This window comes from Mastomys coucha, unplaced genomic scaffold (assembly GCF_008632895.1).
Source record: "Mastomys coucha isolate ucsf_1 unplaced genomic scaffold, UCSF_Mcou_1 pScaffold12, whole genome shotgun sequence".
Taxonomy (NCBI): domain Eukaryota; kingdom Metazoa; phylum Chordata; class Mammalia; order Rodentia; family Muridae; genus Mastomys; species Mastomys coucha.
In genome coordinates, this window is record NW_022196894.1 from 17,757,273 (window position 1) to 17,772,838 (window position 15,566).

At 40.3% G+C, this 15,566-nt stretch overlaps 1 protein-coding gene across 8 annotated transcripts in view; it reads left to right on the top strand.

Annotated features, from left to right (window-relative positions):
* Yeats2 (YEATS domain containing 2) overlaps nt 1-15,566 on the top strand; it is a 96,201-nt gene that overhangs the window by 34,022 nt on the left and 46,613 nt on the right. For all 8 annotated transcript variants that reach the window (XM_031363406.1, XM_031363403.1, XM_031363407.1 and 5 more), the window contains 3 exons: nt 4,355-4,466; nt 7,661-7,705; nt 11,805-11,979. In XM_031363406.1, coding sequence (XP_031219266.1) covers nt 4,355-4,466; nt 7,661-7,705; nt 11,805-11,979 — 332 coding nt within the window. The remainder of the gene's footprint in view (nt 1-4,354; nt 4,467-7,660; nt 7,706-11,804; nt 11,980-15,566) is intronic.

Below are 15,566 nucleotides of genomic sequence, written 5' to 3' on the forward strand. Positions count from 1 at the left end.
TCACTCTGTAGACCAGGCTGGCCTTGAACTCAGAAATCCGCCTGCCTCTGCCTCCCAAGTGCTGGGAGGTAATGCCTATCTTTGATGTTGAGATGTGTTTCTTGAATGCAGCAGAAGGATGGATCCTGTTTCTGCATCCATTCTGTTAGTCTGTGTCTTTGTCTTGGGTAATTGAGTCCATTGATCTTGAGAGATATCAGTGACCAATGATTGCTAATTCCTATTATTTTGTTTTTGTTAGTATGTGTGTGAGAGTGTGGGTAGGCAGGTTGTATGCAGGTTAGAGTGTGGGGGGGAGAACTCCATGTGGTTTTCTTCTTCCGGTGTTGTTGATGTGAGATTATTTCTTGTGTTTTCATGTGTTAGAATTTTCCGTCTAGTACTTTTTCCAGGGATGGATCTATAGATAGATATTGCTTATGGAATTTGACTTTATCATGGAATATCTTTTCTCCATCTAGGGTGATTAAAATTTTTGACTGGATATACTAGTCTGGGCTGGTATCTGTGGTCTCTTAGGGTCTGCAGAACATCTGTCGAGGCCCATCTGGCTTTTAGAGTGAGTGTTGGGAAGTTGGGTGTGACTCTGATAGCTCTGCCTCTTACATTACTTACTCCTTTCCCTTTAATGTTCTTTCTTTGTTCTGTGTGTTTATCGTCTTCACTGTTATGTGGCAAGGGGGCTTTCTTTTCTGGTGCAATGTATTTAGTGTTCTATCAGCTTCTTGTATTTTTATAGGCATGGCCTTCTTTACATTTTGAAATTTTTCTTCAATACACATGCACAAATATAAACTTTTTAAAAGCATTTAAAAATATTGAATGGCTCCTGAGGAATACACCAGAGATTGACATCTGATACACACACACACAGATACATATATAAACTTGACATTCCATGTGAGTCATGAGGAATGAACCTGAGTGTCAAGCTTGGATTACAGTTTTCTTGACTGTTTGCTTCTGATGCTTACCATTGCAGAAAAATGCCAGATGTGGTGGTGCACATCTTGAATCCCAGCACTCAGATGCAGAGGCAGGTTGTGTTCAAGGCCAACCTGGTATACATAGTGAATTCTAGAAAAGCCAGAAATGCATAGTAAAACCCTGTCTCAAAAATGAAATTGTTGAAGAGATCACTTACTGTTTTTAGGCAAGTTTTTTAATATACTTAATAACTTACATGTATCTCCCATATTCAACTTTGAGCTTTCTTTCTTCCTTTCTTTTCTAGTTTTTAAGATAGGATCTTATGATCCTCTTGCTTTTTCTCTCCCAACTGCTGATATGACAGGCAGTATGAACGTTGCATGTATTTTGGGGGCATGTCATGAGTTTCATGGAAAGCACAGCGGTGGCGTAGCCATAACTGGCCTAGAGCTCTGCCTCTGCCTCAGATTAAAGAAGTGCCTCCACATGCAGTCTTTGCTTTGCACTTTTTGATGTTTGTGATTTCTTACTAATAGTAGCATCCCCAAGATCTGACATAGTTCCTAGAAGTAATACCCATTTTATGTTTGCAGAATGAGTTAGTTACGTGGGCAGTTCCATAGTGACTCTGCTTGCTGGGAAGTTTTAAATTATACTGAGCAGAGGCCTAAATTTCTGTGAGTTGTTTTTTCAGGGGTTAGGGGTTAAGATAGGGCCTTGCTATGTAGCCTTGGCTGCCCTGGAACTTACTGTGTAGACCAAATTGGCCTCTCATGTGGAGCAGTCCTCTTGTCTCAGTCTCCCACATGCTGGATTGTAGGTGTTCACTTCTAACTGCTGAAAAGAAAAATCTGCCTGTGCCTTGGTGCCAGCCATAATCATAATGCTTCTTCTCTAGTAGATTTCAAATATTTGAAAGAGATCCTTAAGTCATTTCCATTGTCTTTATTTCAGATGTCATTTATGTAAATGTATTGTGTTCCCTATTAATAGATTATAGTCCCTGATACACTCTAGCTTAGCTGTATTCCTCTTAAAATATTATGAGACTTAACATTCCAGATTTGGTAGTGTGTAAAGTTGGGTGATAAAGTTAGCCTGTGTCTTGGCTTTAGTTATAACTTAGAATCTTCCCTATGGGACTCCAAAGTTTTCTTGTACCTGGTGTCAGAATTAATTGGATATGTTTTAATTTGATGTAATCTGATACAGCTGCTGAGGAACTCCAATTAATTTTTTTTTTTTTTTTTTAGTTAGAGCCCAAATGTGTTTCTCATGATCAGCAGATCTTACCACATTACCTGATGAAGAGTATGGATCTCTTCTTCTGTAGAAGCCATAGTTTTCTTACTTGGCTCATTTGTCATGATTACCTTTGTCCCACTTCCTAAGAGCTGTGAGAGTGAACTTTGTTACACTAGTCACTGAGTGTATGTTGGACTCCAGGCTTCTTGTGGAGATTACAGAAATGAATACCTGTTCTCGTCATTTGGGGAGTTTAATGGACTATCCCTAGCCTCGTGCATGTGAGACTAAAGTGGGCTAGTGTGACATCAGTCTGACATACTGTTGTGCATCCAGAGAAGGACTAGGTAGTGAGGAGATCTGCCCCCATGGGCACTTGAACCAGCACACTGGTGAACGCATGGCCTCTGTAGTGTGGGGCTTGAGTCTGACTCGTGGCTTACTGTGTGGCCTTGCAGGTTTGTTATGCAGTTGAACTGTGCCTCAGGATGGTGCTTCATGAAGTTGTGAACACTGGCCAAGTTAGTAGATCCAAATGGTGTAGAACAGTATTTGTATTAACGAGCTACTCCGAATGTTTGCCACTGTTACCGTGGGAATCAGAAGCGTTCATCCTAGGAAGAACTTGGAAAAGCTTGTAGTTCTTTGAAGCTCTTCCGTAAAGAGGAATGGTTTATTTATTCTTGTGATTCCAAATCTACAGCTTTCGTGTAGCAGATAGACCTAGCTGGCTCCTGGGCTGTGGCCTCCCCACTGCTTCATTTACATGGGCCATGCCCAGCTGAAACCTTCAATGAGCAGTGCATCCCGAATCACTATAAGCACCTGAAAGACTGGTTGGCCACTGCTTGTGTTTTTTTCTTGGTTACTGATAAGTTTCAACAGATTGGATGTAAACCTGTAGTGCCCCTGATGTGAAAGCCATGGAGAGAACAGGTTGTAAGGCAGACACAGAAAGTTGTCTGTGTGCCCTTAGAGATTCTGCTGTTCCTGGCAGGCACTTGGAGCCTGGAGGATGGCTGGTTCTGTTGTAGTCTGGCACACAGAGCAGTTAGAAGTGGAGTCACTCTGGCTCAGATGTAGAGGACCAATCCTGCTGTAATTACTGTGGTTATTTTCTTTGCTTTCCAGGCTGCTCTTGAATTCAGGACTTCTGTGATAAGATCGGCTGCTTCTTGAATTCGGATGCTTGTTTCTGGATCTGCTCGTTAGTTCTCATCTGTTAGGCTTCTCTCAGGTTGTGTTGTGATCTGAGACTCTGACCTAACTGAATTCATGTCTTAGTTTTCTAAAAGCTTATGCCACAGAGTGCCTTCTCTCCCAATCTCAGCATCTAATTACAGTAATTCTGACTCAAAGATTCATAGATGTTTTCAGTTTACAAACATGTTAACTTAAGTATATAGTCTGAATACTTCAAGATTTCAATTAAATTTCTAAATTTTTATATTATGGAAAATTTCTCAGTACAAAAAGCAAAGAGTGTAATGAACCTCCATGTGCCAAATCGATTAGTAACACTTTGCCTGTCATTCATTCATTTTCTTCTTTCTTTATAAATTATATTGTGGCTGAATAGTCTTTAGTCCCTTAGCATTCAAATATACACTCTTCCCTCTAAGATTCAGCCCCTATGTAGGGAAGATCATATTGTGAACAGCTTGCTTTCTTTTTATGAAGTCCTTTTAGCAGATAACACCAACTTATTTACCACTTTCCGATTGAACATGATTATGATTTATTTTGGTCTGGGGTATACATCTTGCATCCTGTGCCTGTCAGGTGTCAGTCAGTTTCACACAAGTTCCTTTTAAGAAGTGACTTTGGATTATACAGTTTGTACCTCTTATCCATAACCATTTAGTAATAAAAAGTTTCATGTAGATTTAGTTACAGTTTTATTAGCGTGCTCTCTCTCTCTTTCTTTCTCTCTCTCTTTCTCTCTCTCTCTCTCTCTCTCTCTCTCTCTCTCTCTCTCTCTCTCTCTCTCTCTCTGTGTGTGTGTGTGTGTGTGTGTGTGTGTGTGTGTGTGTAATTCAACATGTTGGTTTAGCATCTCATGAAGAAGCCTAATTGGTTTTTTGGGAAGATGTGAATTTCTCTTTTGTCTCTTAGGGAAACTTTTTTAGAATGAGAGTGTCAATGCAGATGAATTTGTACAATCTCTGCTTTTCCCTAGAGAGCCCCCCTTTCATCTGACGAGAAGAGGCTGGGGTGAGTTTCCTGTCAGAGTGCAAGTCCACTTTAAGGACAGCCAGAACAAGCGGATAGATATCATACACAATCTGAAGGTACTGTAGCAGAGCATGTTCCTTAGAAACACAGTGTCTGTCTGTATTCCCTGCTTTGACCCTGAGGATCATTGCTTCAGATGGTGGAAGCAGGGTAATCCTTTGAGCATATCTTACTTACTGCTGTAGCTGCCTTCTCCTCAAAGCTAGGAGGCCCCTACTTGACACTGTATGCTCTTTAAAAAGGTGAACTAACTCCAAGTAAAGATTCAATTCCTTATCAAAAACACCACTAGTATGTTGCTTGAGACCCTGTTACTCCAGCCTTTCTCTTTTAATTTATTTAATTTTCTAGTATGTGAGGCAAATACTTTATGTTGGTCAGTCCCTACCACTCCATGTACAAGCATCACACAAAATACACACATGAAGATTAAGGTAAGTGAACGTGTTTGGCCAACAGTGCAACTATACATAAGCTTGTAATAGTTTAAATCGAGATTCTTCATTGGTCCTACTACCCATGTAGTTTATTATAGAGCTGTTATAATTCATATCTATTAAATATTTTCTATACAGCTCCATCTTTAGCATGCGTAACATTTGCTATAGTACATGAAGGCAGAGCATTAGTGCTGCGTGCATTAGAGTCTTGAGCGTGTACAAGTCTATGTTCAATGAGTAAGACACTAGATCCCATCCCCAGCACTAGTAAAATATATAACAGTTTTTTTAAAAGACTTTACTTTATTATTTTATGTAAATGAGTAAACTGTAGCTGCTGTCTTCAGACACACCAGAAGAGGGCATCGGTTGCTGGGATTTTGAACTCAGGAATGCTCTTAACTGCTGTGCCATCTCTCCAGCCCTAAAACAGTTTTTAGAGTTCTGATGTAGCATAGGAGTGGTAGAGCATTTGACTAGCATGTGCAAGAAATTCTCAGTACCACACATAAAAAAGAGATCCATGATTTTTTAAATGTTAAAAAAGAAGCAAAAACAAGTAATACCAAAATGTTGGATTAATTGAAATAATAATATTGTGACCAGTTTTTCTGCTTTTTTGTATTTGTTTTTAAATTTTTTTTGCAATTACATAATAAATACCTGTAAATATTATCATTGGAATACCGTCATTCTCAAAGTTCTTCTTGGAGTCTCTGTAGTAGAGGTAATGGGTTGTGTCATTTATATGTGACTTAATTCTAATAATGTGCTTTCCCCAAATCACCCTTCTTTTGTGGTTATCATTTGAGCTCCCAAGATAGACGGCAAGTACTGTTTGTTTCTCCTACTTACGTTTTCATGAGGCTAGAGAGGGATGGAAAGCAGCTTTAAAGAGCTTCAAGGGGCCTTTGATGAGAAGGGCAGGTCTTTTGGTTTTTAAAAACATAATGTATTTTTATTTTTTAACATATGAGTGTTTTGCCTGCATGTATGTATGTGCAGGGCATGCTTGCCAAGTGTCCACAGAGACCAGCAAAGGATATCAGATCTCCTAAAACTACAGAATGTTGCAAGCCACCATGTGGGTGTGTGGAGCAGAACCAAGTCTCTACAAGAGCTCAGTATTCTTAAGCATTGAGCCAGTCCTCCAGCCCCAGTTCTTGCTTTTCTTTGCTCATTGCATATACCATTTTATCTGGCAGTAGACCTAGCCCTAATTCATCAGGTAAGTAAGGGACATGTTTACATAGTTCTTACCTGTTTAGCTTTTTCTGGTTCTCAGTGGAAGATTATTTGAGACACAGTTTTTTTGGTTGTTTGTGTGTTCATGTTTGAGATAGGTTCTCACTATGTGGATCAAACTGGGCTATAACTCAGAGATCTACCTTTGCCTACTACTGGCATTAAAGATTTGTACCACCGCACCTAGTCTTAAAGAACAGTATTTTAGAATTGTAGTGAGGTACATCTTTAAAAAGATTTCCTATCTTTAACTCTGTGTAGGTGTCCATGCCATGTGTAGGCTAGGCAGACTATACAGGTACTTACCTCTCTCTTCAGAGGGTAGACAGAGGCATGGAGATAACCTACAGTTGCCCTTGTCTTTTGAGCAGCTATGGTCTTGTCTAAGAGCTTAAGTAATAAAACAACAGTCTCAGGATCCAGACAAGTGAGACTCGCTGCTCAGGCCACAGAACCGGCAGCATCCTCCCCTACCACGGATGTTACTAACACTGAAACTTTAGCTGGAAAAGTTCCCATTTCAGAGCAGGAATCAGTGACCATACACTATGCCCCTCTCCCACTTCCCTGCCTGCTGCCCTGGAATCAGAGAGCCTAGCTACAGGCTTTGCTGTGAAGCTGCCCCCTCATCAGGAAGATACAAAAAGAGGCTGTCACCATATAGGCCCTGTTTTCCTCTCTCCAGTGCCCCAGCCATGCTGTCTGTCAGTGCGTGGGCTTGAACTGCCAGAACAACCACCTATATACCACTGTCCCTCTGACCATGGCATTGGTAACTTCTCTAATAGACTTCTTTCTCTGTGTCCCCCTAAAGCCACATCTGAAATCTGTCACCACCATTATTTGTGTTACTGCTTTTAATCTTCAGAGCACCAAAGTATGGCGGACTGCTCAACCCAGATTCACTTAGTCTTCTGTATTTTTGTTTTTCTGCCCAACTTACTTTTTTTCCTTTTATTCTTTCTGTACAGTGTTTGTACTGTAAAGCTGTCAAAATTATTAATCTTTTAGTGTGGGATATAAGTTGAAATGATGTGACAGTAAGAATTTCAATGTAATTGTAAACTCCTGTTAGTTTCCTCCCCTTAGTTTGTATTCCTTGCCTTAAAAATAAATCTGTGATGGTCAAGTATTTGATGTTGGCTGTGCCTCTTCAGTTTTCATTCATAATTTTCAGTGTTTCTTTGTAACTGCACACTGTGCAATTACATCTTAGCACTACATGTATATTTCTGTAGCCTGCCATTTGAAATATTTTCACACAACTTTATTAACTCATCTCAGTGCCGCCTAATACTATACAAATCGATCTGATGTGATTTAGTGAAACATTCTTTATTGGTTTGTGATTATAGTTAAGGCTGCAGAAAACCTGTGTGAAACCTCATTTTCAGATTGTCCTTAGAATGGGTTTTAAAGTATACAGTTTATAACTTTATGATTAATTTTTGGCTTTATTCAAATTTCCCCCAGAGTATTGAGGATTAGCTTGCAGTGAGCTGGTGTTAGGTGCTCAGGTTCACGATCAGATTGAAGTCTAATGTTTCCCCTTTATCTTTGAATAGCTGGATAGAACCTATACTGGCCTACAGACCCTGGGCGCAGAGACGGTAGGTACCATTGCTCAGCCCTGTATGGGGGAAGGTATTGTGCTTATGCAAGTGTGGGGTCAGGGGGAGGGGAGCATATGTATGGACATGCATGTGGGTGTATATGTGTGTGCATGCTTATGTACATGCTCTGCTCAGGTCCTATGTGTAAGACAGGGTCACACCCCATAGCCTAGGCTCAACTCAAATCCAAACTTCCTACCTCAGCCTCTTGAGTGCTAGGATTTGCAGCCACCCCAGCTGACTATTATTATTTTTTTTTTTTTTTTTTTTTTTTTTTTTTTTTTTTGGCTATCCCACCCAGTATGTTTTCTTTTTCTTTTTTTCTAATGTGGTTTAAAATATGACAAAAATTTTAGGATCTGAACCATTTCCAACATGTAAGTCAGTAATGTGAAGCCAGACAGTGGTGGCGCATGCCTTTATTCTTAGCACTTGGGAGGCAGAGGCAGGTGGATTTCTGAGTTCAAGGCCAGCCTGGTCTACAGAGTGAGTTCCAGGACAGCCAGGGCTACACAGAGAAGCCCTATCTTGGGGAAAAAACGTGAAATTTGTTCACAGTGATGCCAGCCATCTCCTGAGCTTTTCTCACCTTGTAAGCCCATACCTACTAGGTTACCCTACCACTTTCCTTTTGTCTGTATGAACTTGCCTCCTTTACATGATTGGACTTACAGAGCATGTGGCTTCCTTTCACTGCCTTACTGCAGGATATGCAGTATCTTCAGGGTTTGTCCATGTCGTAGGAGGCATTAGAATCCATCCCCCCCTTTTAAGATTAATCTTTATATTATTTACTTGTATGATTTATATATATATATATATATACATATATATACACACACACATATATATACATATATATGTATACACACACACACAATCAGTGACATTGTGTGCCTAGTTGGCCTTGGGGGCCAGATTGAGGGTGTCGAATCCCCTAGAACTAAAATTAAAGGCACTTGGAGCTACCACGTGGGTGCTGGGACCTGAGCAAAGGTCCTCTGCAAGTGCAACAAGTGTGTTTTTGTTTGTTTGCTTGCTTGCTTTTAAAAATTTACTTTACTTTTAGTCTTGAATATGTGTGTATCTGAATATGTGCTATTTGTGTATGGGTTCCCATAGAGGCCAGAAGATTCAGTCCCCTAGCACTGGACCAGATGTAGGTCCTGGGAATTGGACTCCGGTCCTCTGAAAGAATAATATCCGTTCTTAACCACAGAACCAGCTTGCCAGCCTCTTAAGGTTTTTAAATTTGTATTTATATATATGAGTGTTTTGCCTTCATGTATGGGCACTACATGTGTGAAGAAGGTATCAGATCCCTTGGAACTGGACTAATTTGCAGTTGTTAACTAACATGTGAGAGCTGGTAATTGATCCCAGTAAGAGCAGTAAGCACTCCTAACCAGTGGGTCATGTCCTGCTCTTTCTCCTTCTTAAGACTTAAACATTGCTCTGTTTGTATGTGCACATGCTGCTTATTTTTCATGTGTTCGTGAACACTTGGATGGAAGCTGCTTTTTGGCTGTCGTAATAATGGTGCTTTGAATAGGGGCTTACAGATAGCATTTTGGTTTCCTTTTTCAGTTTATTTAGGCATATACTCAGAAGTAAAGTTACATCTTTTGATAATGCTCTTTTCAGTATTTTGAATAAGTACTGTAGTATTTTCTATGGCATCTTTCTATGGAATTTTATATTGCCTCTACAAGTATGGAGTCTAGATTGTCCACATCTTTTTTAATACTTGTTATTTTTCTGGTTTTAAGTTACAGATAGTCACTGTTATAGTTGTGAAATGGTTGGCATTTTAAAATTACTAGCGATATCAAGCATTATTTTTATGGGCTTGTTATCTGTTAGTATTTTCTTGCAGGAAATGTCTGTTCAATTCCTTTGTCCAGGATAATGACTCAGTCTCTTTTCTATTACTATGCTGAAGGCATGACCAGAGCAACTTGTGAGTTTATATACATGAACATGTGTGTTTATATGTACATGGAAGTGTCCCATTTTAATATACTCTCAGATAGCTTACTAGGTTAAAAAATGCTGGCCACTAAACTTGATGATCGGAATTTGATCTCTAGAATACACATGGGGCTAGGAGAGAACTATCTAACATTTACAGTTTGTCCTCTGGCTTCCACATGCACATAACTAAATAAATGTAGAAAAGAAATTAAGAGGAAAAAAACCTTTTTGTTTGAATTTTAAAAAAGGATTTATTATTTTATATGTATGAGCATTTTGCCTGTATATATCCATTTGTACCACTTTCCTACTGGTGCCTAAGGAGGTCAGAAAAGGTTATTGCCTTAGGACAACCCAGATCTTCTGGAAGAGTAAGCAGTGCTCCTAACTGCTGAGCCAACTCTCCAGCCTCAAAATCAGAGTCTCACTCATCCTAGGTTGTGGGATTTTTGCCTGTGCTTTTACTGTTGAAGGACTGAGTGCTGGATCAGGGTCGAGTTACCCACTCTTTTTTATTCTGAGAGCTTCCTGTTTTAACATAGGGCTTCTATGTGGCCATCAGAGGACCACTTCTAGGAGTTGGTCCTCTCCTTCCACTCTGGGTTCAGAGATGGGACTCAGTCTTGGTGGAAAGACCTTTACCCACTGAGCCATCTCCTTGGCCCATTTTGAGCTCTCATGTGTAGGTACTTGGTTAAATTTATTATACTATAAGCTCCAACTTCATTTGTATGTGGATGCTGAGTTTTCCTAGCTCCACTTACTGAAAAGACTGGCCTTTTTTTTTTTCAGAGTGATTGACACTTTGGTTAAAGATAACATGGTATAGCTGTAATTTATTCTGTTGATCCAGGTATCTGTTTTATTGTTTTAAATACTGCTTAATAACTAATGCTTTGTAATAAGTTTTGGAAATCAGAAAATATAAGGCCTCCAGTCTTATCCTCTACCCTTGTACTTTTATTATATATCTGCAGTCATTATAACCAGCTAGCTAAATCTAAAGTTTATGACATTATACTTTATGATACCAGAAGATATTTGTTAAGTACCTTCTACCAAAGGTACTTTCCATGGTCAGATAGTAGGACTAAAGAGATGACTAAGATAATTTTTATTCTTGAGGATTTACTCTGATGTTTTTGAGCATAAGGGTAGTGACTTACTATGCTAAAGAGCAACTTGGAGAGGAGGGACTTATTTCATCTAACAGTCCCCAAGTCTTAATTAGTGGTTCTCAACCTTCCTAATGCTATGACCCTTTAATAAAGTTCCTCATGTTGTGGTGACCCTCCAACTGTAAAGTTATTTTCATTGCTATTTCATAACTACTTTTGCTACTGTTGTGAATCATAATGTAAATACCCCTGTGAAAGGGTCATTTGACTCACCCTAGGGGCTCACAACCACAGGTTGAGAACCACCATCACAGCTCATCACTAAAGAAAGTTAGGGCAGGAGTCAAGCAAAAATGTGGAATTAGGAACTGAAGCAGAAACCATGGAGCTATACTGCTTCCTAATTTGTCCTTCATGGCATGCTCAGCCTGCCTTTTATCACTCAGAACTACCAGCCCAGGTGTAGCACTGCCCATAGTGGGCTGAGTCCTCTGACATCAGTTATCAATCAAGAAGGTGCTGCACCGGCTTCCCCTGATGGAGGCATTTTCGCAGTTGAGGTTTTCTCTTCCCAGAAGACCCCAGCTTATATTAAGTTAACAAAAAGTAACCAGCACAGACAATAATCACTAAAAACAAAAGCAAATGAGACAGTTTCAATTTCAGCTACAAATAAGTGTGCTGAAGAAGAGTGGCTGGTGAACTGGGAGCTTACGTTAAGTCACAGTGGATAGGGAAGGTCTTCCTGAGAGGGTGACGCTTGAGATGTCCTGGTAGGAAGGCTGCTGTAGGGGAAGAGTGTTCTAAGCAGTAGAAGCAATAAATGGAAAGACAGGGACTCCACTGAGGTGTCTATGTATTAAAGTAGAATGATGAAAATCCAATTCTGTAAATTGTAATTGCCTGTTGGAATGTGGTTAGAATTACTTGTTTTCTGTATGGAGCTCAAGCTCCATCACACTGATGATTGGACTCACGAGCCTACTTATTCTGCAACTGTGTAGGTAGTGGATGTTGAGCTTCATCGGCATTCGCTTGGTGAAGACTACGTTTATCCTCCATCATCTGAATCAGACATATCCGATGCCCCTCCTCCATCCCTGACGATTCCAGCCCCAGTGAAAGCCTCCCCAGTGGCACGGTCCCCTGAGCCAGCATCTGCTGCCCCTGTGGGAGAAGGTAATGCGGTCCTCTTTGTTGAAAGGATCACTCTGGGCGTTTTTCTCATGTGTGAATAGCTGACTTCTGCCTTCAGCAGCTCAAAATAAAAGGAAACATGTTTTCATAAATGGCATGCTGCCTCTAGCCTACAGTTCTTCTATGAAAATAGCTAAACCTAAGCTCTTCTTGGTAATACATTTTTCATAAATTTCTACATTTTAGAAGGGTGAAAAGGTCATAATAATCATTGAATTTTTATCCTTTTTAAACATTTTGTTTAATGTACATGAATGCTTTGGCTGTATATATGTCTATTCACCACATGCACACCCTGTGCTCACAGAAGCCAGAAGATGGCCTCAGATCCCCTAGAGCTAGAGTTCCAAATGGTTGTGAGCCGTCTTGTGGATGGTGGGAATCAACCCCAGGTCCTCTGAGTGGCTCTCAACTTCTGGGTTGCGACCCCCTTGGGGGACGGTCAGCCAGTGTTCTTAAAGCAGAGCTGTCTCCAAGCTCCTACATTTTTATCCTTTGCTGAAAACTTTCTGGTTCAGGTTCTGATTGTGTGAATAGGAGGCTTTAATGCTGCATATTTAATCATCTGTAAAAAAAAAAAGTAACATTCAGTCAACATTTTATCTATCATATCTCATGATATTTTATTATTCAATAAGAATATAAATGTGTGAATGTTTATTTAAGTTTTTATATATAAGCAGTTGATTCCCAGGTAAACCTGGGAGGAGTAACCTGCTCAGGTAAACCTGAGGAGGCCAGAAACACTGGCTCAGCTATAATGGGCTTTGCACGCAAGCATGAGGACCTGAATTCAGATGCTCAGTCAATATAAAAGCTAGATAAAGCAGTATGTATCTGTAACTCTTCACTGGGGTCCAGAGACAGGTAGGCTCTTGGAGCTCACTGGCCAACCAGCGTAGCCAAATTGGTGGGCTCCATGTTCAGTGAAAGTAACTAAAGAAGGCACCTGTATGACCTACATGCATGTACACACACACACACACACACACACACACACACACACACACACACACACACACACACCCCTCTCTGAAAACTCCTTCAAAGACTCCCTCAGAGGTACTTGTTCTAGTGACTCCAAATCTAGTCAAGTTGACAATGGGAATCAACCATGAGAGGTCTATTCTTGTGAAGAAGTCACCCTGACTTACAAATGCACTGATTTTAGATTATTTTATGTGTGAGTATTTTGGTTCTATATATGTATGTGCACCATATGCATATGTGGGCTTGTTTCTCATGGAGATTAGAAGAGAATATCAGACCCCCTGGAACTAAAGTTGTAGGTGTTTGTGAACCTGATGTGAGTGCTGGGTACAGACTCTGGGCTGAAACGAGAACAGTGCTCTTAACTGCTGAGCCATCTTTCCAGCTCTAACATTATTTTTGAACCCTCAAAGGCGTATATTCATCTCAGAATGAAAATGCAGGACTCCTGAAGAGTCTCCAAAGTATTTTTCTTTTCTTATATAGTAATTCATGTTGGGTTTTTATGACATGGTTTCTTTGTGCAGCCTTGGCTGCCCTGGAACTTCCTCAGTCAACCAGGCTAGCCTTGAACTCACAGAGATCTGCCTGTCTCTGCCTCCCAAGTACTGTGACTTTTTAGATATATTTTGATGTGTGTGTGCATATATGTGCAGGAGCCCAGTAAGGCCAGAAGAGTGTCAGATCCCTTGAAATTGGAGTTATTAACAGCAATTGTGAGCTGCCCAGTGTGAGTGTTGACTCAAACTTTGGTCCTCTGCAAGAGTAGCAAATGCTCTTAATCATTGAGACATCTCTCTAGCTTCATAAATAAATCTCCAAAGCATTAACAGTTTTAACATTGCTCAAAAGCCCAAATTCAAAGCCTCTCCCAAGACTCAAAGCAGTCTCTTAATAGACCCTGTATAGTCAAAGAAGTACTTCTGTATACTTCTAGTATACAGTGGTACAGAGTGAACACTCTTTCCAAATGGAAGGAATGAAGGCCTAGCAAAGAAATACTGAACCAAAGCAAATATATAAATCCTATAGTTCCGTGTCTGTCATCTGGGTTCCAACAGCCTTCAGTCCTATCCATGTCCTTTGTCCTGTTTCCAGCCCCTGTGCCTTTTGGCATGTGCATGCTTGTAAAATCAGCACTGGATACTGCCTCGTTTTGCTTCCAGTTAGAGATATAGCCTGACACCCTTGGACCGTAGCTCCAGCAGCAGTGTGCACTTGTACAGGACTTCTGCAGGCTTTGTCTTTTCAGGTTTTGCAATGATTTTGCTTCTTTAGTCCTCCATGGGAAGAGTCCCATATTCTAGGCCATATTCCTATCATCTGGGTGCAAGTATGAGGTTATTCCTTCATGATGTTAGCCTCCTTTACAATGGCTGCTGCCATGAGAGCACCTGTTCTGTTTACTGAGTTCATGCCCCTTAACCCACCAAATGCACACTTTCTGACTTTGAGATTTCTTTGTGAACCTCAATACACACAGTGAATGATCGCCCGGGACAGCCTGAGTGTTGCACTACCTTACTCTTTCCTCTGCCAGTCAGCTTAGTCTAATTCAACCTCACTCAAATTACCAGGGCTGGGATAGAAAACAGCGTGTTGGTAGTGGTTTGTTTTAGTTTGGGTTGTGTGTGTTTGCTTACTGGAGTAAAACACAAAACAGCTTCTAATCCAGTTCTTAGCAGAGTTTTAGTCTCCTGTCAGCAATCTGATCATGTGTCGTCCCACCAGAACAGCCTTTATGTTAGACTCTGGTCACAGCATCCTGGGGCTTTGCTAGCCACAAATCCAAACTTTTTCTCATTCTCATTCCTTAAACGCTAGTCCCTGTGGGTCCATGGTGTTCCTGGATTTCTGTGTAATGACTTGTCACTGACCAGGGGTCAGTTGCTACCACTCACATTCACAGTGAGGTGTCTCTTGTTAAACTTCTCTGGAAATTCCCTCAGATACCCAGGTGTGTCTTAATGACCTTAGTTGACAAACAAAGGTCAACTATCACATCAATTTTATTGAGTATTTTTGCATTGATGTTCATAAGGGAAATTCGTCTGAAGTTCTCTTTGTTGGGTCTTTGTGTGGTTTTGGTATCCGCGTAACTATGGCTTCATAGAGTGAGTTGGGTAGTGTTCCTTCTCTTTCTATTTTGTGGGATAATTTGAAGAGTATAGGTCTTTTTTGAAGGTCTAATAGAATTCTGCACTAAACCCATCTGGTCCTAGACTTTTTGGTTGGGAAACTTTTAGTGGCTGCTTCTATTTCTTTATGGGTTATGGGACTGTTTACATGGTTTATCTGATCCTGAGTTAACTTTGGTATTTGGTATCTGTCTAGAAAATTGCCATTTCATTCAGATTTTCCAGTTTTGTTGAATATAGGCTTTTGTAGTAGGATCTGATGATTTTTTAAATTTCTTTGGTTTCTGTTGTTATGACTCCCTTTTCATTTCTGATTTTGTTAATTTGGTCTCTGTGCCCTCTGCTTTGTTTGGCTAAGGGTTTATCTATCTTGTTGATTTTTCTCAAAGAACCAGCTCCTGGTTTTGTTGATTCTTTGTATAGTTCTTTTTCTTTCTCCTT